The 27,350-nt window shown below is 41.7% G+C and overlaps 1 protein-coding gene and 1 non-coding gene across 3 annotated transcripts in view; both read right to left on the bottom strand.

Annotated features, from left to right (window-relative positions):
• EPSTI1 (epithelial stromal interaction 1) overlaps positions 1–25,577 on the bottom strand; it is a 103,726-nt gene extending 78,149 nt beyond the window's left edge. For both annotated transcript variants that reach the window (XM_060080069.1, XM_060080070.1), the window contains exons 1-4: positions 25,399–25,577; positions 10,363–10,421; positions 7,935–8,018; positions 3,614–3,687 (exon numbers count right to left, since the gene is read on the bottom strand). In XM_060080069.1, coding sequence (XP_059936052.1) covers positions 3,614–3,687; positions 7,935–8,018; positions 10,363–10,421; positions 25,399–25,577 — 396 coding nt within the window. The remainder of the gene's footprint in view (positions 1–3,613; positions 3,688–7,934; positions 8,019–10,362; positions 10,422–25,398) is intronic.
• On the bottom strand, positions 17,967–18,038 carry TRNAV-UAC (transfer RNA valine (anticodon UAC)). Its single transcript has one exon. It is a non-coding gene; the product is annotated as a tRNA-Val (tRNA).
• Positions 25,578–27,350: the final 1,773 nt, after the last annotated feature.

Raw genomic sequence — 27,350 nt, 5'->3', positions numbered from 1 at the left:
ATGGCTTCACAGGCAAATTCTATCAAACATTTAGAGAAGAACTAACACCTGTCCTTCTCAAACTCTTCCAAAATATAGCAGATGGATGCACACTCCCAAACTCATTCTACGAGGCCACCATCACCCTGATACCAAAACCAAAGATGTCACAAAGAAAGAAAACTACAGGCCAATATCACTGATGAACATAGATGCAAAAATCCTCAACAAAATACTAGCAAACAGACTCCAACAGCACACTAAAAGGACCATACACCATGATCAACTGGGGTTTATCCCAGGAATGCAAGGATTCTTCAATATACGCCAAGTCAATCAATGTGATACACCATATTAACAAACTGAGGAGAAAAACCATATGATCATCTCAATAGATGCAGAGAAAGCTTTCAACAAAGTTCAACACCCATTTATGAAAAAAACCCTCCAGAAAGCAGGCATAGAGGCAACTTACCTCAACATAATAAAGGCCATATATGACAAACCCACAGCCAACATCGTTCTCCATCATGAAGAACTGAAACCATTTCCTCTAAAATCAGAAACAAGACAAGGTTGCCCATTCTCACCACTCTTATTCAACATACTTTTGGAAGTTTTAGCCACAGCAATCAGAGAAGAAAAATAAATAAAAGGAATCCAAATTGGAAAAGAAGTAAAGCTGTCACTGTTTGCAGATGACATGATACTATACAGAGAATCCTAAACATGCTGCCAGAAAACTACTAGAGCTAATCAATGAATTTGGTAAAGTAGCAGGATACAAAATTAATGCAGAGAAATCTCTTGCATTCCTATACACTAATGATGAAAAATCTGAAAGTGAAATTAAGAAAACACTTTACCACTGCAACAAAAAGAATAAAATATCTAGGAATAAACCTACCTAAGGAGACAAAAGACCTGTATGCAGAAAATTATAAGACACTGATGAAAGAAATTAAAGATGATACAAATAGGGCCTCCCTGGTGGCGCAAGTGGTTGAGAGTCCGCCTGCCGATGCAGGGGATACGGGTTCGTGCCCCGATCTGGGAGGATCCCATGTGCCGCGGAGCGGCTGGGCCTGTGAGCCATGGCCGCTGAGCCTTGCGCGTCCGGAGCCTGCGCGTCCGGAGCCTGTGCTCCGCAACGGGGGAGGCCACAGCAGTGAGAGGCCCGCATACCGCAGGAAAAAAAAAAAAAAAAAAAAAAAAAAAGATGATACAAATAGATGGAGAGATATACCATGTTCTTGGATTGGAAGAATCAACATTGTAAAAATGACTATACTACCCAAAGCAATCTACAGATTCAATGCAATCCCTACCAAACTAACACTGGCATTTTTCACAGAACTAGAACAAAAAATTGCACAATTTGTATGGAAACACAAAAAACCCTGAATAGCCAAATCAATCTTGAGAAAGAAAAATGAAGCTGGAGGAATCAGGCTCCTGGACTTCAGACTATACTACAAAGCTACAGTAATCAAGGCAGTATGGTACTAACACAAAAACAGAAATATAGATCAATGGAACAGGGTAGAAAGCCCAGAGATAAACCCACGCACATATGGTCACCTTTTCCTTGATAAATGAGGCAAGAATACACAATGGAGAAAAGACACCCTCTTCAGTAAGTGGTGCTGGGAAAACTGCATAGCTACAAGTAAAAGAATGAAATTAGAACACTCCCTAACACCATACACAAAAATAAACTCAAAATGCACTAAAGACCTAAATGTAAGGCCAGACACTATCAAACTCTTAGAGGAAAACATAGGCAGAATACTCTATGACAGAAATCACAGCAAGATCCTTTTTGACCTACCTCCTAGAGAAGTGGAAATAAAAGCAAAAATAAACAAATGGGACCTAATGAAACTTAAAAGCTTTTGCACAGCAAAGGAAATCATAAACAAGATGAAAAGACAACCCTCAGAAGGGGAGAAAATATTTGCAAATGAAGCAACTGACAAAGGATTAATCTCCAAAATTTACAAGCAGCTCGTGCAGCTCAATATCAATAAAACAAACAACCCAATCCAAAAATGGGCAGAAGACCTAAACAGACATTTCTCCAAAGAAGATATACAGATTGCCAACAAACACATGAAAGAATGCTCAACATCATTAATCATTAGAGAAATGCAAATCAAAACTACAATGAGATATCATCTCACACCAGTCAGAATGGCCATCATCAAAAAATCTACAAGCAATAGTTCCTGGAGAGGGTGTGGAGAAAAGGTCCAACCGTCTTGCACTGTTGGTGGGAATGTAAATTGATACAGCCACGATGGAGAACAGTATGGAGGTTCCTTAAAAAACTAAAAATAGAACTACCATGTGACCCAGCAATCCCACTACTAGGCATATACCCTGAGAAAACCGTAATTCAAAAAGAGTCATGTACCACAATATTCACTGCAGCTCTATTTACAATAGCCAGGACATGGAAGCAACCTAAGTGTCCATCAGCAGATGAATGGATAAAGAAGATGTGGCACATATATACAATGGAATATTACTCAGCCATAAAAATAAATGAAATTGAGTTATTTGTAGTGAGGTGGATGGACCTAGAGTCTGTCATACAGAGTGAAGTAAGTCAGAAAGAGAAAAACAAATACCATATGCCAACACATATATATGGAATCTTAAAAAAAAAAATGGCCATGAAGAACCTAGGGGCAAGATGGGAATAAAGACACAGACCTACTGGAGAATGGACTTGAGGATATGGGGAGGGGGAAGGGTAAGATGGGACAAAGTGAGAGAGTGGCATGGACATATATACACTACCAAATGTAAAACAGATAGCTAGTGGGAAGCAGCCACATAGCACAGGGAGATCAGCTCGGTGCTTTGTCACCACCTAGATGTTGGGATAGGGAGGGTGGGAGGGAGGGAGAGGCAAGAGGGAAGAGATATGGGGATATATGTACATGTATAACTGATTCACTTTGTTATAAAGCAGAAACTAACACACCATTGTAAAGCAGTTATACTGCAATAAAGATGTTTAAAAAATTATGATGAAAGGCAAATTACAGTTTTTTTTGTGCTATAGCACGCCATGATTATAGGTTGGTTCTTCGAGCTACTTAGGTCACAGATGATGGTCAGGCCACATCTGCTGCCCATGAAATTTCTTTGTGTTTCTTCCTTGGTATCTGTCTTTCTGTCTCCACTGTACCCAACCCACCTCCACCAGGTTGGAGAGAAGAAAGGGCAGGTAATTTTTCCTGATTATAAAACTCAGAGTTCACTGTTAAAAAAAAAAATTGCTGGAATCTTAAAAAATTTTGTAGTACTTTCAGCACTGGATTGGAGTAAACAGATCCGTGTTCTTGGAACCTGAATATTCTAAATATAGTAGAGACTTAAACTAGGGGGAAAAAACCCCTTTACCAAAGGTCTCACTGACTGATAGACAGCTTGGGTGAGAATTTGCAATATTTATCCCTTCACTTCTCACATCCTGACTTCTTTGATTTTTGAGACTTTCTCTTGCAGTTTGTTTGAAGGTTTTATGCTTTTGGTAAAGTTACTGTGTTATTTCATGGTTACTTTGAAAGTGCTGGTACTGCAATTTCTTGCCAAATTTAAGCTAAAAGAGATGGATTCTGACCTTTTTCTGGTATTTAGATTGTATCAGTTGAAGTTGCTGTCTCTGCCTGACTTCAAACTCTGACTGGTTTCCACCTAAGGAAAAAAAAAAGTCCTAAAGGTGAAATATGAACGTTAAGCAGAATTGTCAGCCATCAAAGACTAATTAAATACATAGTAAGTCTACACCATGAGTTTCTTTAACATTTTCATACCCCTTGAAATAAGGACATAACTGAAACCGAGTCCCCCTACAACCGAGTTCCTCTGCCGAGTTTATGATTAACCTCCACCCAAAACGTTACTCCCTTTCTTGTCCAACACCTGTTCTCCTCAAGATTAAGGAGTATCAAAGAAAAGGGGGAACTGTAACTGAGCAAGACCCCATGGGTTCTTCCCGGGACAGACCCCTCCCCTGTATCCTCTGCTTTAGCTCCTCCGTGAAGCACCTAGAGAATAGTACCTGATGCACATTTCCTGAGTTGTTTTACAGATGCTAAAACCAAATGGAAGATGTAAGCACGTGATGACCATGAGCACATAGCCCCCAAGCCTTCTGGAGCCTAAGGATTGACCATGTTAACCCCTGTGACACAGCCAGCCCTGTTACCTCACCGTCAACCAATCAGAATTGTGCACAAGCTGATCACTCCCCTCCCTCACCTGGCCTTTCAAAATGCTTTCCTGAGACCCATCGGGGAGTTCAGGTTTTTTGAGCACTAGCTGTCCCCACCTCCTTGGCTGATGATGCCTTACTGCACTGCACTTCCCTTCATCACAACCCAGCGTCAGTAGCTTGGCTTTACTGCGCATGGGTGAGCAGGCCCAAATTTGGTTCGGTAACATAACCAGTTTTTTAAATAAGACATTAAACAATAGTAATTGCAAAAAAGAGAAAGAGCTGGACAGAAACATAAGGCCATATTCCCCCAAGAAGAGTACAGTGCTACTAAGGTTTTTCAATCATGTAGGTATTCAAGTTTTTCTTTAGACTGTAATCACGCCTGAAGGTCCATGCTAAATAATAAGAAACAGTGCTCTGGACATTCCAGAACATTCTTTCTGCTAGAGTATGACCATTCCTTAACCTAATAAAGATGGTGATCAGTGATGCTTCCAATGTTTTTCTTCTTCTGACTCTATTGCCCTGTATTCAAGTAGTGAAAGCTCAGGAAAGCCTCAGAGGTCTTGCCATGAGACGAATAGACAGTCTTTATAACCCAGTTTTTAAAAGTACAATGGGAATATTCTAATTAAAATTGATTGTCAATCCATACTATTTATTGTTCTTTTCTTTAGGTATTCAAGAGAAAAATATGGATGTTAGGTCATTCATCTGCTCTCTCTTAAACCTATAATAACTGGGGTCTAGAAGTCCTTGCAATTTGATAATCATCTAAGAATTACTGTTTAGGGATTTCTCAGTGTTTATGCAAGCTTGGCGTGCATATTTTAAAGATTCCTTTGAAATAATTCTCCGGTGATTTGGTCACTGAAAGTGTCAGTTCTCTGAACGATTCACTTGCACAGAAGATGCAGTAAAACAATTTGCATTCATCATAGTTGTTATAATTGAACAGATAAAGACACCACAGAGACTTCTGAGTCCCAGAAGCTCTATAATACCTGTTTGGTCTTGGCCCTAAGGAAAGAAACAGTGAGGGCTATTGAGGCTTTTATCTAATGTTACAGCCACTTTCAGTATCTCCTAGAACCATTCCAATATTTTACGGGGTGGAGTAACAGAGGAGGAGTTGAGAATTTTAAAATGGAGAAAGTTGGACGTTCCTGGCAGTCCAGTGGTTAAGACTCCATCCTTCCACTGCAGGGGGCGTGGGTTCAATCCCTCGTCAGGGAACTAAGATCCCACATGCCGCGTGGCGTGGCCAAAAATTAAAAAATTAAATTAAAAAATAAAAATGGAGAAAGATGTATAAGCATTTGCAGGTTTTCTTTAAAACTCATCTCAAAGTTTAAAACATTCTAGAATTCTTTTCTACTCGCTACCCTCTTCCCCCTTGACCATTCCTAGGTACACCATATAGCAGAACTCCTGCTCTTTTTTGGTTAAGGCCCCAAGACAGTAGGCACCAACAACTCCAAATCCCCAAGGCAAGTGCTTGGCTCCCTAGGCAGGACCTGCAAGGGTGTAACTGAAAACCAGTTTGGGGAACCTTAATTGGCAACTACCTTCAGTCTATAAAAGAGGTTAGCAAGGTCAAAGGAAGGTAGAAATCAGAGAAAAGATGTCTTTGTGAATTTCATCTTCTCTGTGTATGTGTTTGGGGAAGGAGGAATCTTCACATCAATGTAAGTAAGAGAGGTTTAATGAAAATCACTTGAAGGGCTCAATCTGTGTCCCCAAGAGACCGAGGGACCTCGTGGACCCATGCTTAGGAAGGTCAGAACCAAAAGGCACATGGCTGTTCTCATGTGGCTACTCAGACTGGTCATAAAGAAGAGATGGCTGCAGGGTAAACGGCCTGTATCCCCAGAGTTTGTGGGAAGAATGCACAAGTGTTTCCTGAACTCCCAATCTGGTTGTCACGAAAGAGAATGCCAATCTAAAGTCATCTTAAAGGGACTTGCCCTGGATTTCCCTGGCAGTCCAGTGGTTAAGACTCTGCACTTCCACTGCAAGGGCCACGGGTTCGATCCCTGGTTGGGGAACTAAGATCCTGCATGCCACATGGCATGGCCAAATAAATTAAAAAGGGCCTTGCCCATGTGGGCCACCCAGAGGTACAATGGAGCTCTACAAAGATAGTCCAGCTACCAAGAGCCAGTGGTGAAGCCAAGCACTGCCAGCAGGAAAAAGTATGATATCTATCAAGGAAGTCCAGGTGAGACATGGCCGGCAGGCAAGGAGGGACCCTGAAGAACTCCAAGAACCCCAGGGGTGAGATGCACAGTAAACACACACCAAAACTTGAAGAAACTGGGATCGGTGCACTATAGACCCTAACCTCTCCTTCTCCCTTTGACCCATGAGGGGTCAGAATCTGGGAACAGTGGAGTCAATAGTGAAAAATTCAGCCACACCCCATTTCCTTTGCCAACTTTCTATCCAAAATAGACCTGGGCTGGAGCAGGGAAGAAGCTTTCATCTCTATCAGTAACAGAGTTTTGACCAGTATTTAGGATTAAACTTAATTACTGAAATGACACTGATTTTATGCCTAGAATTAGCTGGACAACTTTATTATTTGAGAAATACCAAAAAAATCTAACGTCATCCAAAGAACATAAGAAAAAGTAGACCCACATAGCTGGTGCGAGGGGGCCAGTTAGGAAGGACAAAGCTGTCTCCAGGTTCCACCCCTCAAATGCAGCTTATTCAGCAAAAAGGTGACACAAGATTAACCCCTCTCATGAAATACAGTGGGAGGATGATGATACTACTACTTGCACTCACTAAATGATTACCAAATTAGGTTATTTTTACCTACATCTTGGAAAAAATACTTCTTGACAACTACTATGAGGGACTTCCCTGGCGGTCCAGTGGTTAAGACTCTGCACTTCCACTGCAGGGGGCGTGGGTTCGATTCCTGGTAGGGAAACTAAGATCCCGCATGCCACACAGTGCAGCCAAAATAATAAATAAATAGATAAAAAACACTGTGAGAGTAAGTGGCCTCTGACTCGTAACACATTTGTGTGAACTAAATCTGTGGGAACTGTGTGTCCAGCCCTTTAAGCTCTCAGCTGCTTCTGGAAGAGAAAAGAGAAGATGTGAATGATTCCCATTAGAGAGCTTCCCTGTTGAATGATTCAAACACCAGGCAAAGGCAGCACAGACAATTCATCACACTGCCACGTGTTCCAGAGGCCCAAAAGTCTCTATTTGTGAATGAAAACACAGGCGATGTTCTCTTTATACCCACCCTGTGTCCCCAGCCCACTCGCATCTTAGTGTTGGAATTGACTCGCCATTCATTCTTTTTCCCATAACCAGTTAACTGCCATGATTAATATGCTTGTGATAGCACTAATCTGGATGGGAGCAAAAGCTATGACAGGGCATATGCAGCGCCCAGGTAAGAGTTCTTCAGAGCTGATCAACTAAGGGGCTCTAAATTACTTGGCAATTAAGCCATCCTTTTATTCCCACATAACTGTGGCATCATCCATTTGCTACTTGCAGAAAATCAGAAACAACGGTATACCTGCATACTTTTGACTTTAAGTGCATGTTTTGACATTAAATGCATTCCATTTCAAGCAGCACAATGGTCCAATGACCTATAACGTACATTGAAAGACAGATGTGGGCAAGGTGCTAACAGGATCCTTGGGTGGCCCTGTCCTTCCGCATTCAAGCACCTGGCTTGCTGGCTTACCTAGCTGTGTGGGTGCCAGGTTAATGGGCTTCATCCTCTGTTGTTCCTTCCACCTCTCCAGGTCCTCCAGCTCTTTTGCAGCCACTAAGCCAGGTGAGAAATATCAAATCATCAATTATTAGAGCGTGAAAAGGGAACTGCTCCCTTGAAAGCATAACAGACCACCATCAGATGGACAATTAACTACATGCAAGCATGAGTGGACGAGATATCCAGGAAAGGAAGACACCACCCACCCACTCCTAACCCCTTGGGCTCACCCTAAGGCACTTTCTCTCCAAGAGTCTTCACAGAAGGTTCAAATTTGAAAACTGGGGCTTCCCTGGTGGTGCAGGGGTTAAGAATCCACCTGCCAATGAAGGGGACACGGGTTCGAGCCCTGGTCCGGGAAGATCCCACGTGCCACGGAGCAACTAAGCCCGTGCACCACAACTACTGAAGCCCACGCACCTAGAGCCCATGCTCCGCAACAAGAGAAGCCACTGCAATGAGAAGCCCGCGCACCACAATGAAGAGTAGCCCCCGCTCACTGCAACTAAAGTATGTCCACGCGCAGCAACAAAGACCCAACGTAGCCAAAAATAAATAATTTTTTTTAAAAAATTGAAAACAACCTGAACTCCTACTAAATAAAGAAGTTCAGTTTTTCCTCCCACTCTGGCATTTTTCAAACCCTATATCATTTAATGTTAAAAGTTTCCTATAGAGAGTGTGTGCAAAACATTCATGTGTCAATAAGAACTTTTCACACACAGTAAACACAAATCCCCATAAAATTCTAATGCCCGTATTCACTTGATTTTAAATATTCCCCAAGCTTAATGTAACCATGAGGAACGAGGCCTCTCAGATTCCTGGCACTTGGAACCACTAGGCTGAGCCTACTCCCTGTAGAGCAGTGCTCATTCCCCAAATATACACTGACTGGCAGCAGGGGGCGCCAGAGATACTAGTTCTGTTCTTCCAATGTATGCCCGAATCTCATTAGAAGTGATTATTTCAAACGTCCATTTATAATATTTTTTAACTATTAGAGGGAAAAAAACTTTCTGAAACATCTCAAAAATACAGACTTCACTGAGGCTTAAAGTCCTGTTAACTATTTAAATCAAAAACTTGTAAAATGCCAGAATCTTTGGGATTTCATTGGTCACCTGCAGGCAGTGCCCACAGTCACTGTGTTAGCATAGCTGTGATTGTCATATTCTGCACAGACTCAGGTGTACCACCCAGGGGCCTACCTGTCCAGTGGAGACCTTTATAGAGCTGCTTTCCTGCTGTGCCCTTATGTCCATTGGTCATTACAAAATTAAATTTCCTATTGAGATCAAGATAGGAGAGCACAGAATCTCAGTGCTAGCCCCACAGTTGACTTGAACAAGCCTCAGAACTTCTTTGTGAATTAAATGAACTTTAGTTCTCCTTCCAACTCTAAGGTATAATACTGTAACTTTAAAGGGCAGCATTTATTTTACTGTACAACTTCAGTTAAGCATGTTATATGCCCACTAGGTACAAGGAGCACAAAAACAAGTAAGATGTAGCCCCCGCCCTCAAAGAGCTTATAATCTAAAGAAGGAAAGTGAAGTCACGAATAAAAACAGCAGAGGGTAGACTCTGATAGTTACAAAATTATGGGAACACACAGAATGAAAAAAAATTCCATTAAGAAGGAATGGGACAGGGACTTCCCTGGTGGCACAGTGGTTAAGAATCCACCTGCCAGTGCAGGGGACATGGGTTCGAGCCCTGGTCCGGGAAGATCCCATATGCCGTGGAGCAACTAAGCCCGTGCGCCACAACTACTGAGCCTACACTCTAGAGACTGTGAGCCACAACTACTGAGCCCATGTGCCACAACTACTGAAGCCCACACCTAGAGCCTGTGCTCTGCAACAAGAGAAGCCACCCAATGAGAAACCTCAGATTTATAACCATGCAATGAGCTCTGCTATTAACACAGAGAAACAAATTTAGAAGCACTAAAATAGAATAATTTTAAAAGGTATAATTAAAACTGCCAAAGTTGGGTTTCCCTGGTGGCACAGTGGTTAAGAATCTGCCTGCCAATGCAGGGGACACGGGTTTGAGCCCTGGCCTGGGAAGATCCCACATGCTGGGGAGCAACTAAGCCCGTGTGCCACAACTACTGAGCCTGCACTCTAAAGCCCGTGAGCCACAACTACTGAAGCCCACGTGCCTAAAGCCCGTGCTCCATGACAAGAGAAGCCACTGCAGTGAGAAGCCCGCGCACCGTAACGAAGCGTAACCCTCGCTCGCCGCAACTAGAGAGAGAGCCCGCATGCAGCAACGAAGACCCAACGCAGCCAAAAATAAATATAAAAAAAATTATGTATAAAGTAACAAAAACTGTAGTTTAAAAACCAAAAAAATGAGAAGTATTTTGAATGGTAAATAAAATACATACTCCGTTGCATCTCATTTCTTCGTTTTTCATTTGGTACCATCAAGGTATATGCACCTGTGCTAGAATGAAGAGAAAAAAATCGATTATCATGAGAAATTATTAATGCATATAAAGCACCATAAATTCTTTCTGATAATATACTGTATTTATGATCATCACCATCAAATAGGTACTAGGAAAGGTAATATTCCTCTTAAGACCCAGGTGTGTTCTCCAGGAGCTTACAATCTATCTGGTAAAGTAAAACAAGTGCACACGGCCACATATGGAAATATAAAGCAGTTGATGAAGAATGACAAGTGACTTCTTCAGGGTCAGCTCTTGGTAAACTGTCTTTGTAGGGATCCACTGTGCCTCCAGGTGGCGCTCATGGGCACATCCCTTTGAGATGACTGGCATTCTCTTCCATGTCACTCACTACAGGAGTACAGGAAACATACATTTTTGGCTCCCACAAACTGGGCGTAGGGGCCATTTGCAATGCAGCCACCTCCTCCTGATGACCCATCTGAGTGGCCAGATGGCCACAGTCTTGTGTTTTGGGGCTTTGACTTCTAGGCAGGGGTCCGTTGGGCCCCTCATTCTCCTGGGGACACAGGTCGGGGACAAACAGGAGTTCAGAGAAGTAAGAAGTCACTTCAATTCTCTGGGGTGCGGGGGTGGGGAGCGGGGACCAGGGAAGACTTCATTTAAGCAAAAATATTCACCACTAAGGTGCAAGAAGTTGTTACAATATTGTGAGCTTTTGAGGGCAGAAACTGTGCTTGAGGGATCCATATAGGCCCAGCCCCTGGCACAAAGTAGCTGCTTGATGAATGTGGGCTGAATTGAAATGAAATGATGCCAGAGACCCAGTCCGTGAGTCTGTGCTGGGGGGTGGCTCTTTGTGATGATACATGTAGTCCCACAGAAGTATGAATACTTCATAGAGCAAAATTACAGCACAGCAAGACTGCAGCGTACATGTAGGTACAGTGTGAGGGGAAATGTTACGGATAAATACAATCAGCTTATAAATGTAGGTCTTTTAAAAAAAATCCCAGATACTCTTAGAAGTCTTTGTCCAACACGGAACGTACAATTTCAAAGGATAAATTAGCAAAGATTGAACAGTAGAGGCCAAAAGCGCTGATTAACAGAAGCCATTTCTTCCTTATCTCATTTTCCTAGCAGTAAGCCTTCAGCCAGCTTCAAACTGGGCTTCAGTTTTCAAGTTGTACATGGGAGGTGTGCAACCACCTCTGCATGCAAACAGGGCTGCTGGATGCCCAATTACCTAACGTATATCAGCAGACGTTGCATGTGTAGCCTAGCATGCGTACAATGGGATGAATACAAAAATAGGAGGCTGCCGCTGGAAATTAATCCCCTGTCCATTGCATATTCTTTGTTCACCCTCAGAAAGATTTTTCACTCCTCAATTGTCCACACTTTATAGAAGCTAAGGAGCTGCAGTTCTGTGGGTAGTACCTGAAAACTTGAGTATGACGCAATACTGAGCCATTCTTCAGAGCCTTAAAGATGAAACGAGATACTGGATTTAAATGCCAACCGTGAAATGACTGCAGGATCATCAAAGTCCATTAACATTGTGGTATGGAGCTTCTCACCATACCAGGGATTTGACTACACTGCAAATCAGTAGTTCTTAAACTTTAGCATGCATCAGAATCACTTGGAGGGCTTGTAAAATGCTGAGTTTCTGATTCAGTAGGTATGGGACGGGGGGCATCTATAACTTGCATTTTTAACAGTTCCCAGATGATGATAATACTCTTGACCTGGGGAACACACTTTGAGAACCAGTGCTGTAGATCAATCAAGCTGTCTTCAAACATTTGGACTAAAAGGGAATTAAGGGATTAACAAATCATTGATAAAGACACAGATGTTAAATCATATGCCAAAGATCATGAGGTTAATTAAGCAATAGTGCTGAGACTCAAACCAAGCACTTTTGACTTAGACCAGGTGGGTGTCTGGAGCTAAGTATTCAGCTCAATGTAGAAAACATAAAATATGACTGTCCTTAACTTCGGCCTCTTGATAGACTTCCAAACAAAGTAAATCTACTTAGCCAAGCGCCCATTATGGACTTGTTATGTTAGGGGCTTATGAGGCATGAGGGGAGATGCAAAAAAACAGACACCAACCCCTTTAACAGAGCTTACACTTTAATTAGGAACAATTCATGAAACCACCAGAGCAGACCACGAGGATATTCAAACAAGCCTCAAAGTGGAATGATGGAAGTAGTCAGAGATGCAAGGTGGAGGGGAGTCAGTGAGACCCCAGAGGAGTAGAAAATTTCAGAGAAGAATAGCAAGTTGAGGCTTAAAGGATAGGACCTCAAGTGGCAAAAAGGGTTTCTGTACTAGCACTTTGCTAAGAGAAGCTTCATAGAGAATTTTCCAAGTTCCATGAATCTCTCTTATGAAAATATCAGGAAAGGTTTGAAAAGAAAAAGCAGTTTGTAAAAGATTTTATTCTGCAATATCTAATCTGATTAAGTTTATGTGTGACAATATCACACTAGAATCTTTCGTCTTAGGAATAGGACTGTGGTCAATCTATGGCCAACATGTGTAGCCAACAAGTACCCAGACAATATAGGGCCATGAAAAAAGGGGGAGAATTATCTAGCCTTGAAATCAGAGGCTTTTAATCGAAAACATTTAAACATAACCCCAGGCTCAAGGACAGTGGTCCCAGTAATAAATGTATTATGTTAGAGAATTCCTTAGCAACCTTCTTAGCAATATTTTATTGGCTGAAAATGTCAAATCTGAAATATAATATTCAGAAGAAAGCATTGCCAAATAATGGAGCCTCTATTCCTCTTCCTTCCTATAGGAAGAGGAGCTTAAGTCTCAGGATCGGCTTTTTATTTTTTAATATCCTGTGGCAGAGCATAATGCCTGGGTAGATACAAATATTCATCCCTTCTCTCTTAGCTTTTCCTTCACATGAATAACAAATATAACTTATTCATGTTTTCAGCCAAGTAGTTTCCACCCACAGCAAGGGCCTCTGCTGTTTTAACCTCCAGGTCATCCCTATCAACAGCCTGACTCTCAAAGCTACTGATGGAGACAAGCCCAACCTACCTGTATTTAGTATTCTGGTCATTTCCTGATTAAGCAACATTCAAGCCACTGAAATAAATGTATACGTTTGAAAATGAGTTTCCTTAATTACCTCATTGAAATTTAATGAAATATCTCCATTTGTAAAATTATTTTCACTTTCCAACAGCACATATCCATGAGATATACTAAGGGAGAACGTATAAAGAACAGCGTAAGACAGATCTTAAATATATATATGTAAGAAATCTCTTCCTTGTGAGGTCTCTCCTGAGCTACACAACTGCCTCTCTGTGCACATTCTTGTGCATTTTTATAAGGTCTCATCAATAAGCACTCTATGAAAAAAATGGTATGTTGGAGTCATGAAAAATATCTTGGCTGGCTAAGAGTATTACATAAATATATCCTGGTGTGTACAAACTGCAGCAGATGTAATTTAAATTTCTAATTAGGAACAACACCGGTTTGAGTAAAAAAGAAATGTACTCAAGAGAAAAAATTCAGAAAGAGATTAAGTGACAAACATAATTTCAAGCAGAATAGTAGACACATAAAGTCTACTGTCCTACAAAAAATTGGTTTGAGGTTTTCATAGTTCAAGAAAATCTTATCCTTGGGTGAAACTGAAACAAAGGAAAATTTCTGGTTAATCAAAGGCACTGGACAGAGATTTAGATTCTAGATATGTTTTTCTATATTGTTTTTTTTTAATACGGTCTTCAACATAGGACTCTGAAGCTTACTGTTTTTAACCAACGTGAATCAAACCTTATGAGGCATTCAGGTTTGCAAAACTTCTTTTATAAACAGATCATATTCCTAAGAAGAAAAATACCAAGATCAGACTGAGTAAATCATCCTTGTCCCCTAAGCCCATCACACCAGCCCTGATCCTGCATTCCACATCTCTGGTGTGGAAGGACTAATGAATTCTCTTTGGTCTCAGAGCCTGCAGAACCCGACATAGTCTGCACACCCAAGAGACTGATGTGAAGCTGGTTAGTTCTGTAACTCACAGCTTCTGTTAGAGAGCGGAATAGATGCCCAGAGGGCTAAACAGACACCCAGAAGGAAAAGATAAACAAGAGACCACCAGGTCATCAGGGCCTTTGTTCATAGAATACCTTTATGGAAAGTAGAAAGAGGTACGTACACACACACACACACACACACACACACACACATATCCATCCCAGGATCCTCACATAGGCCCATGCCTTAGTGAAAGGTGGTAAATTTATGCAAATTAGAAAAAAGTGCCCCTTCTGCCAGGTGGAGGTAACCCCACACTAAGGCAAATGATTTGGTATGTATTTCAGCTTCAAATGACTATCTTAGCCAGGCAAGTCTGTATAGTTACCAACGGGCACAATCATACAGGATAGACCTGAAAGATGTTGTGCTTCTTCACTTAAGACACATACATGTAAATGATAAAAGCTATGAAAAAAGAGGCAAGAGCGCTTCCCTGGTGGTGCAGTGGTTAAGAATCTGGCTCCCAGTGCAGGGGACATGGGTTCGAGCCCTGGTCCAGGAAGATCCCACATGCCGCAGAGCAACTAAGCCCGTGTGCCACAACTACTGAGCCTGCTCTCTAGAGCCCGAGAGCCAAAACTACTGAGCCCACGTGCCAAAACTAGTGAAGCCCCAGCACCTAAAGCCCATGCTCTGCAACAAGACAAGCCACTGCAAAAAGAAGCCTGTGCACTGCAATGAAGAGTAGCCCCTGCTCACCACAACTAGAGAAAGCCCGTGCGCAGAAACGAAGACCCCACGCAGCCAAAAATAAATTAATTAAATTAATTAAAAATAGTGTATATGTGTCAATCGCAATCTCCCTAAATAAATAAATAAAATAAGTTCATCTATTTAAATAAAAGCAAGATTCACTCTAAAGATACAAAGAATATATATGAAATATAGTATTGGAGAGACTCACCATCTTTATGAGGGCAAAAACCAGTGATCGAAGTAGAGGTGGGGACCAATTGGTAAGTATACTTGCAAAATGTATTAAATTGCTTCCTCAGTAAAAGTAACTACAAGGAATTCATATTTTCAGAACATAGAGATGTCAGGTCTGGGATGTGATTTGAACCTACTTGCAAGCTAAAGTTAGCCTAATAGTTAGGCTGTTACCGTTTCATGGATGCTGGTAGAAGACATGGACTTTATTACTCATGGCATGGCATCAGCATGTTTATGTCTGTCCTCTCTGGCTCCAAGTCAACATGATGGATGCTGCACACATAGTGTGTTTGCATTGCAGCTGAGAACACTGAATTGTGGAATCTACCATTTTTATAGCAGATAGTAAGCAAGCCTGGTCTTTGTTCTGGGGAGAATGTACCTCATCTCTCAAGCTTCCCAGCTACACAACAACCCTAAGAAATAGTCCAGGTTAGAGTAGTCGGGTATGCAATCTTGGCATACCCAGCAAGACTTCTAGAGTGCAGGAGGCCCAAGGAGGACTATCTTTTCCAACAAGAGACTATTTAAGAATGGCTTAGTGATAAGAAAATTGGCATTTGCATAAAAACACTTACCAAATTGTTATACATTTTCTATTATTATTATTCCTCTTATTATTATTGTTATCATTAGGCTAAGCTCTGAATATGTCCACGTCTTAAGCACTGCTCCTCAAGGCCATCTGTAACTTAAAGGAGAAAACTAGAAATGCAAGACATAAGGTATTTATATCTAAATACCTGCATAGAATATATAAAAATGAAATTCATCCTGATTTTGAAATAAACATATGCTCACGTAAGAAAATGCAGAAAATTATCTTTAAAACATTTAAAAGTCACTCATAACCCCACTCCTCAGAGATCTCAATTACAGTGTTATTTGGGTGAATTTCAGTTCAATCTATATTCTGTACATATTACACAGTTGCAATCATATATATATATATATATATATATTTTTTTTTTTTTTTTTTTTTTTTTTTTTTTTGCGGTACGCGGGCCTCTCACTGTTGTGGCCTCTCCCGTTGCGGAGCACAGGCTCTGGACGCGCAGCCTTAACGGCCATGGCTCACGGGCCCAGCCGCTCCGCGGCATGTGGGATCTTCCCAGACCGGGGCACGAACCCATGTCCCCTGCATCGGCAGGTGGACTCTCAACCACTGCGCCACCAGGGAAGCCCTGCAATCATATATTAAGTCCAATTTTATATGCTGCTTTCACTTATAAGTGGTTTTCCCAATTATGCATGTAACAAGCTTAATATTAAATGGCTACATAATATTTCACAACATCAATGCACCATTAATATAAACACTCACTTAACCATTTCAGTTGTTTCAATTGTTCACTATTATAAACAATCCTGCAGGATGTGCAAAGCATAAAACAAAGATTGCACAGAACATTATCCAGAAGAAGACCCTTAATAGTCCTCTAAAATCAATACTCTGAACAGGAATGTGGACTACATTTAAAATTTTCTTCCTTAGCTATCCCATTTGCATTTCCAAAGTTCCAGTGACAATTTGATCATATGATTAATTTCTGCTCTTATGCTTGACTCTCCTCAATTCCTAAACCAGAATAGATGCTGGCCTACCTAACCATTCATTCTCACCACCTCCTTACTAAAAGCACTCCTATATTATTCAGGTTAACAATGTGCTCAATTAAGACTATAGTCCCCAACCTTCTTTATAGCCAAATATGACTGTGTGATTAAGTTTGGCAAATTGAGATATAAGGGGAAGCCATTGAGAAGGATTTCTAGGAAAGCTCCATTAAATGAAGACAGACAGATGGACAGGAAAAGCTTTTTTGCTGCCCTCCCTGCTTCCTGGAAGGTTGAAGTGTAAGCTGGTGCTCAAGCAACCATCTTGGTCAGTGAGGCAACTTGAATATGTAAGACATGCATCAGAAACAGCAGTGCAGAAAGAAGCAATCTGTAAAACTACCACACTAGTGGTAATCTATTGCCAAACTGCCCTGCTTTGAACCCTAATTCTGTTACTTCCTAACTATAACTTTGAGCAAATTAGTTTTTCTATTCTTTCACCTGTAAAATGGGGATAACAAATATCTATCTCTTAGAGTATGAACTGCTTAGAACAAGGCTAGGAAATAACAAATGTTCTATTATGATTGCCTATTATTTGTACTATATCAGCCCCAGACTACCTACCTTCAGACTTATTTTATAGGAGAGAAACAAAGCCATCTATGCTTAAGACACCTATTTGGAGATATCTATTTTATTATAATAATTATATATAACATATTATGTATAAGACACTTATTATTATTGTCACCTTCTATTGGCAGTAGAAGTTGAAGGGCATAATGGCTCTAAGTCTTTCTACTTGGATTAAAAGTCAAAAAGAACAACTTACACTTTAAAGATAAAGAGGTCCTTATATCAAACAGCTTGAAGTGTTTATTTCTAAGGATCTGAATTGCAGGGGACTTTTCCTTTCTGTATTAGTTTTGTAATGTTTAGTTTTGGGGGGTTTTTGGCCGCGCTGCATGGTTTGTGGGATCTTAGTTCCCCGACCAGGAATTGAACCTGGGCTACGGCAGTGTAAGTGCTCAGTCCTAACCACTGGACCACCAGGGAATTCCCAATGTAATGTTTAGATTTTTATAACAAGCAGATATGACTTTACTTTTATAACCACGAAAAAATATTCCAAGGAGTATTAAATGAGAAAATATTTAAAATAAAGATTTCTTAAATCAGGGGTTCAGATTTTCTTACAGGACTAGGTAGCACAGGATTTCCGCTCTCACTGGTTCCCTAGCAGAACAAACACTGGGCAATACCAGCCCTTGAGTTTTAATGATGGGAAATGTCTTCAGTTTTTCTACAGGACTTTAATAAATTGCCTTTTAAGTGTTCATGGTGGTGGGGAGGGTGAATTACAAACATTACAGAACAAAGGAACCATCATTGGCTGATTCTCTGATATAGAAGACCCTTCAAATGCAGTCTTCTCCCTTTGATGATTTTTTTCCTGTTAAGGTTTTGTTTCAGATTCAAATACATTCTGAATAGATGCAATTAATCTTAACAATAGTATAACCTTATAGCACTCTACTGACTTTGAAGTAAGCAACCTTACTGTGTAATTGAACTAAGTTTCTTTTTTCTCATTTCTGCTACGCTTCTAACGATTATTATAGGTATTATGTGTTTTCAAGCTTTGATCATCCTGTTGATTTATTGTTTCACTGTTTCAGATGTCAGACTTTTTGAGAAATGCCCACTCATTTTTGTTATTGTATTTGAACAAAAATGATTGCTCCCCAAGACTTAGCAGAATTCAAATGCATACCACGTTAAGGAGTGGAATCTAGTGCAGAAAAGCTGGAAATTCATCCTAAACAGGACCATAATTTCTCCCCTCCTGTATAAACAGGAAGGTAAATTTGACCTAATCAAACCAAAATGTCTTTTCTTTCCATCCACTCCAACAATCTCTTCTGCCATGCAAAGAACAATGCTTTGCTTTTCACACTGTAGGTGGTAACCCACTAATGGGCCATGAAATCAGCTTAATGGGTTTATTTTTAATGAATAAGAATAGAAAATGTCAAAGTCCATCACATATAGTAAAGGTGAGAACAGTTTTCTGACATTTTTTTCAGTTATATATAAACTCACATATGACCTAGACCCATACATGTACTAGGTCATGAATGTCAAATGCATTGCTAACTTCAGGCTGTGGTCAGAAGTCTGAAAGATCTCTGGAAGGCAGTATGTGGTTTAGGTTGCTCAGAAACAGTGACAGTGAGAAAACTGTTCTAAATGTAAGCCAACCAAGCTGTCATGAAGAAAAGCAGCAAACAAGATCACCACAGAAACTTTGCTCCTACAAATTACTTCTCTATCCAAATCATTTTAAAGCTGTAAATAAATGTCACATTGCTGATTCTATTGTACCACTCTCTTTAGTTTATAGAAATTCTATTTTCTTGATGTGAAAATAGGACCACCGATAGGAAATTCACGAGCTGCACTGTCACTCCCCCTCCAGCTCCATCATGTTCAGGATCCAGACTCTGGTAGATAGACTCAGGTTTGAGGGCTGGTTCTGTGACTAAAAAAAGTCATGAGACCTTAGGAAATCATACACTCTCTCAAGACTCAGTTTCTTCAACTATCATGGGGCAAAGTGTTTATTGTGAAGAGAAAAATGAATTATATGATGCGTGTAGCACAGGGTCTATCTAGCATGTGGTTATAAGCTCAAGACATAAAAGTTCGAGGTACTGATTGTTATTTTGGTTTCAGTCCCTCGGAGTACCCAGTTTAACTATTCTAGGTCATTAACTAATTTCCTTTCTGCTACCACAGCATTGCAGTGCTTTGTCACATTTCTCAATTCTAAAAGCAGTCAAACAGAGGCTTCCAAAGAGCACGAGACCTAAAAGCAGTCAAATAGGCAGAGCTCTACTGATTAGTTTGGTAGTAGAATCTGGTCATAGAGACACCTACCCAGCTCATTGAGTCATAAAATTATCATTGAGTTAAATACCGTCTGTTGTTTTACAAACTTGCTGAATGCTTAGGAGCCTTGCCTGGAGATTGAGTTAAATAGTTCCCTAATGAATAGCTATCTATATTCAGCCATCAAGAAGATTTCTCATTAGAATCAATCATAGATTTTTCTCTTCCTATGTACCATTATTTCAGAGCACTAAAAGGAACTCAGGCATTATTCAGTTCTCCATCTCCAAGGAGGGGTAATAGCCTGATGCTGTTATGCCATTTAACAACTACAGGCAAAAGCTTATTTTCTCACTGTTGTAAGAGGAGACAGAAGAGACATCTGGGGCATTTGCAGTGAAGAAAAAATAGTGAAAGCAGTTCCTGTAGGCTCTCATAAGTTTGTAAAAACTTGCACTTCATTTAAGACTATTCTATGTGGCTAGTTCAGATTCAAATGAGCTGAGTCAAGAATGACTTAAGAAGTTTTTGATGGTCTGTCTTGGTTATAAATTATACATCAGGATTAAGAGCATACTCAACAATGATTAAATAGTGATGTTTATAAAAATGGAACTAATGCTATAACTTAATGACTATGTTATCATCTATCCCATCTTATATCTCATCTTACATTTATGAAATGTTTAATACTAAAATAACACAGTGTTCTTTAAGAGAGAAAAATCAGGAATTGGCCATTAATAAGTGGGCATACCAAGCCATTCTTTTTAAATACATTTTTTTAAATTTTATTTATTTATTTATGGCTGTGTTGGGTCTTCGTTTCTGTGTGAGGGCTTTCTCTAGTTGCGGCAAGCAGGGGCCACTCTTCATCGCGGTGCGTGGGCCTCTCACTATCGCGGCCTCTCTTGTTGCAGAGCACAGGCTCCAGACACGCAGGCTCAGTAGTTGTGGCTCACGGGCCTAGTTGCTCCACGGCATGTGGGATCTTCCCAGACCAGGGCTCGAACCCATGTCCCCTGCATTGGCAGGCAGATTCTCAACCACTGCACCACCAGGGAAGCCCCCAAGCCATTCTTTATTCTCTCTTCACTCTCCCCTGAGAGTTTGAGGATGAAGGGGAAAATAATGTATCAGTTACCAGGGTTAATTTCTTCCCTGGAGCACAACAAACCGGGCAAAGTATTGAAGTTAGAGGAAAGAAACTAGGGAATGTCCCCTGAGCCCCAAGGGACGAAATAAGGAAAAGGAGTGGGTTTCCCCAGGACATATAGCACTCCCAACAGCCATGGTGTCTAAGCTGCTGTTGTCAGGGGTATGGTGTATCCTAAAGGCTGTGTCAGTTTGGGTCCTCCAAGGAGTAGAAATCAAGATGAGATTAGACAAGCAAGAGATTTACTGGGAGGAAGTCTTGTGAAGGATACAAGGTAAGCAAGCAGCAGTGGGCAGGGAAAGCCCTAAGAACATGAGCAGGTCTGACACCTCTGAAGGGAGAGAGGGAGGATTGTGTAGGAAGAGCCTCAGACTGGTAGACGGTTCTGAGAAAATCCTGGATAGGTCAGTGGGGAGTCTTCTGGCAAAAGTTGCCCCATAGGGCTTCCCTGGTGGCACAGTGGTTGAGAATCTGCCCGCTAATGCAGGGGACACGGGTTCAAGCCCTGGTCTGGGAAGATCCCACATGCCACAGAGCAGCTGGGCCCGTGGGCCACAACTACTGAGCCCGCACTCCGCAACAAGAGAGGCTGCGATAGTGAGAGGCCCGTGCACCGTGATGAAGAGTGGCCCCCGTTTGCCACAACTAGAGAAAGCCCTTGCACAGAATTGCAGACCCAACACAGCCAAAAATAAATTAATTAATTAATCAATTAATTAATTAATTAAGCAAGCAAGCAAGCCAAGCATTTGAAGCCCTTAAAAAAAAAAAAAAAAAAAGTTGCCCCATAAAGGAGTTCCACCTGGAATGCTCAGACACCGGTGGGAAGAGTGCAGAATAAGTGTTCTCTCAGAGCAAAGGGTACAATGGATTCAAAAGGATGGCAACTAGAGCTGTCAGTTGACTGTGCTCCCCACAGTAAAGTCTTTTGAAGATCTGAATAGCAAGCTTCCCTGGCTGCCATAGAGGCTATTTAAACTACCGTGGTATAATAAAGTTAAAGTATCCAATCATTGTCCCTGGTTCCTGGCTCAGAGCTCCTTAAAATCCTCGGAATTCTAAGTTATAAGAATGTCAGGACTTCCCCGGTAGCGCAGTGGTTAAGAATCCACCTGCCAATGCAGGGGACACGGGTTTGATCCCTGGTTCCGGGAAGATCCCACATGCCACGGAGCAACTAAGCCCGTGAGCCACAACTACTGAGCCCGCATGTCACAACTACTGAAGCCCCCACGCCTGGAGCCCGTGCTCCACAACAAGAGAAGCCACCGCAATGAGAAGCCCACGCACCACAACGAAGAGTAGCCCCCGCTCACCGCAACTAGAGAAAGCCCGCGCGCAGCAACGAAGACCCAATGCAGCCAAAAATAAATCATAAATAATTTTTTTTCAAAAAAGAGTTAACATATGCAATGCACTTTAACAAACATAAGTTAAATACGTAAGTGCTTGCTGTTATTATTGCTAATCTTTAAGTCTCTACAGTTTTTGCTATAAAGTTGGCCACAAATATGTTAAGGTAAACTGAGTTTGTATACAAATTATGTTAAAGTTAACTGTATAGTGAAATTCCACATTATGGGTTCATTTTCAGAATATCTTTATATTTCCTTCAAACAGCGTCAAGCTAAAGGACCACCTCTAGGTACAGTTATAGACAAGTATCTGAACAAAGTGAACCTTGCCTGTATTGCTATCATAGGCAAGAGCCTTTTTGCCCAGACTTGGGTAAAATGAGGTAAAATTCCCTTCCAGAAAAACCCATGCCTTAGTCTTATATTTATCTAGAGTTTGGGGGAAGGGTAAAGGATTACTTTGGATTAGAAGTTTGTGTGAACTTTTTTTCTCTTTAAATCTGTATAAATAGCTTACAATATTTAAGGACAAGATAAAATCACGAACTGAAAATCATTAGGAAATCCAATATTTATTAGTAAACACTTTACTTAAATCCAAATAGAGTTAAGGGCTCAGCCTTGCCTTAGAGTCTATTAGAGGTCCTCAGGAATCATTCTAACAACTTGCCTTAAAGTCTCTCTATATTTATATGTAAGCCAGCACTTTAAATCAGTGTGTTTGTACAAGGCATAAACACTTCAGGGTGACAGCACAGTACTTGGTCAATAAACATTTGTTAAATGAACTCAAGGCTATCAGCACCCAACATTTACGGGATACTTGCTTTCTGCCAGGCATGAAATTGTTTTATGCATACACAGACCCTGAGAGGTTGGTATTTCACTTCACCTAATGAGGACACTGAAACATAAAGTAGCTGAAGTTCAGAGAGTAAGTAATGGCAGAATCAGAACTTGAACCCAAGTCTGCCTGGCATCAAAGCTCCTCGTTTTCCCACGTTGGGGCTTCCCTAATGAATAAGTGGAAGGATGCACACAAAACAAGGTCAAAGTTCAACCCTTTATCATATAAATAAGCTCACATTGAAAGTGAACAAGTGAAGTTTCACTACTAAGCACTTAACTCTATCCTTCCTTTTTCTTAATTTTCTATCAGAAAATGCCTCTAATTTCTCTCCAAGCAAATAAATCTTAACGGCATTTTTTGGTCAATTTTACTGAGATGTTATTTGCCATTTAACAATTTTCCTTGGTTTCCTGCTTCCATTAAAGGAGACAAGCAAGAATAAACAGTAGATATAAGTGACTAATGGAGATGTAAGAAGAATTCAGAGTGGTCCAAACAGGATCTTACTTGTTATATACCTAAAAGGAAATGTATCTTATAATGTTCTGCTTATTGCAACTGGTTCACATGAAAATAATGAGTTCTGTGAAACACAGCTGAACTCACCCATGTATTCTCTAATGGTCTACTGGCAAATTAGAAATCACAAAATGTAGTGAGGTCTTCAGATACTGAGGCCTGGAAAATTAATTAGAAAACTGCCCCTTTCTGAGTAATTTAGTCCAGCAAGATTCTGGGGTAATTTACCATTAATTTACAAATAAGAAACCAGACAGATGCAACTGCTAATGTTTATGAGATGTTATGAGCTTGCAATTAAATGATTATGTCTAAGTAGATCTTTAAAATAGAAAAAAAAGGCACATAGAGGGTATTTATCATCAACGTGAAACCGTACATCCGTGACCTCTGTTACATCAAGTGCTACAGCTTACAGAGATGTAGATTACTCAGAATTAAAGGACTTCCATTATGACCAGATATCCCCCCCTTCTTCTTTGGGCCGCACCGCTCGGCTTGCAGGATCTTAGTTCCCCACCAGGGATCAAACTTGAACCCGCCCTAGCAGTGAGCGCGCTGAGTCCTAACCACTGGACCGCTGAGGAATTCCGCTCCGCCCCACTCCCCCCACCCCCATTCTGAGTAGGAAAGAAATGCAGCAATCTCTAATTGAAATCACCCGGATCACCCACCCCACCTAAGGGCAACCCAAAACTGAATAATATTAAAAAGCCTGGTACTTATGAATTCTTTCAAAAGTTAAGGGATGAAAGAAAATCTGTTTATTGGGCATAAGGTTATATACTGTTCCTTAGAAACCAACGTTTATCTTTCATGTAACTAGAAGTTGATGAAAAGGGGGAACTGAAAATGAAACCATCTGGAAAGTTCCAGTTCACAGAAGCAGCACTTCAAAAGCAGTAACGTCTTTACAAACCCTACTGTTGGATTAAAGCATCTCATTCCATTGGTGGGAAAGGATCACTGACACTTTACATAAATGTTTCCAGGATAGTAACTGTAGTCTCTAAACCAAAGACCAGGAATAAAGGCTACCTACCTGTTCCTGTGTAGAACACTTATCAACACCCGCGGCAAGAAACACTGCACCCACTCACTTCCTCTCCGGCTCAGTCCTCTGGTCCTAAGAGGCTACTTTATCCGGGAGTTTTGTTGGAATGCAGGCTCCTAGACGCAGCATTTGCATTTCTACCCAATAACACATTCCTTCTTCACCCTTACCCTCCCAGCTGATGTGAAGATACTATTTAGGGCATCAGTTTTTTTAAGATAGGAAGGGAAAAAAAATATTTTCATACTATTTAAGAGCATGAGTTCTGGAGATATCTGGAAAATTAGTAAGAAGCCTAGGCAGTTACTACACACCCAGTAGTAGCCTAGTCCTGTAGCCAGTCACAAGAATCAGGAAAGTAGTGTCCTCAAAAGGAACGGGGGCTCGGATGTTCAGTAAGCATCCCGGACCGGCACACTCAATTTAGAAGGTAATTCATGGATGCTGTTGTTTAGACAAATGAGCCTTCATTTTCTTAGAGACCCTGTAATGGGGCCCCTGTGGTTCAAACTTCAGTGAACTGAGAAGAACCTGGGGGCCTGTTTGGGGTCTGGGCTTCCGCCCCGCAGGACAGGTGATTAAATACTTACAACCTCTGGCCCGCGTGCTGCGGGCTCTCCCGCGAAGGGCTCTCGGGAGCCTCCTCCAAACCCCGCCTGGGGCCCTGCGGCGGACCCAGCTCCCTGCGCCACGCAGGGGGGTCCCGGGCCGGGCGGGAAGAGGCGGGGGCTCCGAACCCGGAGCCCTGCACCCCACTGCGGGTGTACATGGTCCAGAGCCCGTGGGGCCGGGGCCGCCGCCGCTGCGGGAAGGATGAGTGCAGAGCTGGGACGCTTCGCGGGTCTCGAGATGCGATTCCGAAGAGCGGGAGCGGCGGGTTTAGCAGCTGAGTTTCGATTCTCGCTACCAGCCGCGGGCTGCCCCGCCCCCCAGGACTTCCCCGACCTTGCTCCTCCCCGGCGCCCTCTGACCTGATCGCAGGTGACAGCGCCGGTCGCGCCGCCCCGCCTGGGATGTTGAATGGAGCGCGCCTGGCCAGCTACAGGTGAGTTGGTTTGAGGTCTCACAACCACCTTAAAGGGTGATAAAGTTATCTATGATCAATCACGGAGACCTCTTGCAAGCAGGGAGTAGGGAGTAGCCACCAGGTAACCGAAATCCTGAAAACCACTTAGGACTATTTAACAGGTCACCCTAATTTGAGGTTCCTGCAGGATATGAACTGTGAACAATATATTAACCTTCAGATTCCAGAGATTAGGTCAATAATTAAAATTATCTAAACAAAATTTGGCCTTTTATCAGTTTTGACTGCTGTTTGGTTTTTGCCAAGTATTTCTTTTTTAAATTTTTTTAAAACTTTATTTATTTTTTATTATTATTATTTTGGCTGTTGTTGGGTCTTTGTTGCTGCGTGCGGGCTTTCTCTAGTTGCAGCAAGCAGGGGCTACTCTTTGTTGCGGTGCTCAGGCTTCTCATTGTGGTGGCTTCTCTTGTTGTGGAGCACGGGCTCTAGACACATGGGCTTCATTAGTTGCAGCACACAGGCTCAGTAGTTGTGGCGCACAGGCTTAGTTGCTCCGTCGCATGTGGGATCTTCCCAGACCAGGGCTGGAACCTGTGTCCCCTGCATTGGCAGGCGGATTCTTAACCACTAGTGCCACCAGGGAAGCCCCTGCCAAGTACTTTCAAGTTAAAGGAAATGGAAACTGAAATCAAAAGTGAAAGAAAAAGCAGAACTGGAGCAGCAAGCTGAGGGGAAGGCAGAGCTGATTCTCTACGCAGCCCTGCTAAGTGATTGATCAGACATTCAAGAACTTTTGATTAAACACCTGCTCTGTGCAAGACGTTGGGCAGTAATTCAACTATGGTGTGGGAATAGTTTAAAATATGGATTTGCAACATTCTATAGGTCCGGGGGTGAGTCCCCGCATCCAATTTTTTAATAGCTCCTGGATGACTCTGATGTGTGCTGCGATGATCACCACTGTCCTTTGTGTAGCTGGCTACACAAAGAGAAAAGAAGGCTCTTCCCTCACCCAACCACTACTCTAGGAGACGCGTAAACAAACGTTAATGCCACCATGGGATAAGCGAAATAACAAGAAGATGTGTAAGGCTATTGGATGTTCAGGGAAAGTAGGGATTAGCCCTCCGAATATTCAAAGAAGAGGGACATTTGAGAATGAGCCACAAAAGTCAAGGAGTTCACCAAGAAGAAAGAGGCACAATGCCAGAGGCTTGTGGCTTACACTGACAAGGTGTGTACCTACTCCAGGTGGGGCGAGATGGCTGGAACACCCCAGCCTGTATTCATCAAGCCACTTAGGAGTTCGATTGTTTTGCTTATATTACTGGTGCTTAGAAAATAAAGACAAATACATGTTTGATAGCTAATGAAAGATTTAACTGAATGGTGGGCAGTGTGTGTGGAGTAGGACAGGAGAGGAGAAGGTAAAGGCAAGAGACTTGTTAGGGAAGGAAGTCAGGGTTTCAATGCAACCTGCAACGTTAGAGGTCTGTCAAGTAGACCACGGGTTCT

This window comes from Mesoplodon densirostris, chromosome 17, assembly GCF_025265405.1.
Source record: "Mesoplodon densirostris isolate mMesDen1 chromosome 17, mMesDen1 primary haplotype, whole genome shotgun sequence".
Lineage (NCBI taxonomy): Eukaryota > Metazoa > Chordata > Mammalia > Artiodactyla > Ziphiidae > Mesoplodon > Mesoplodon densirostris.
Note: the sequence above shows the minus strand (reverse complement) of the source record. Positions and strands in the feature narration are given on the sequence as shown.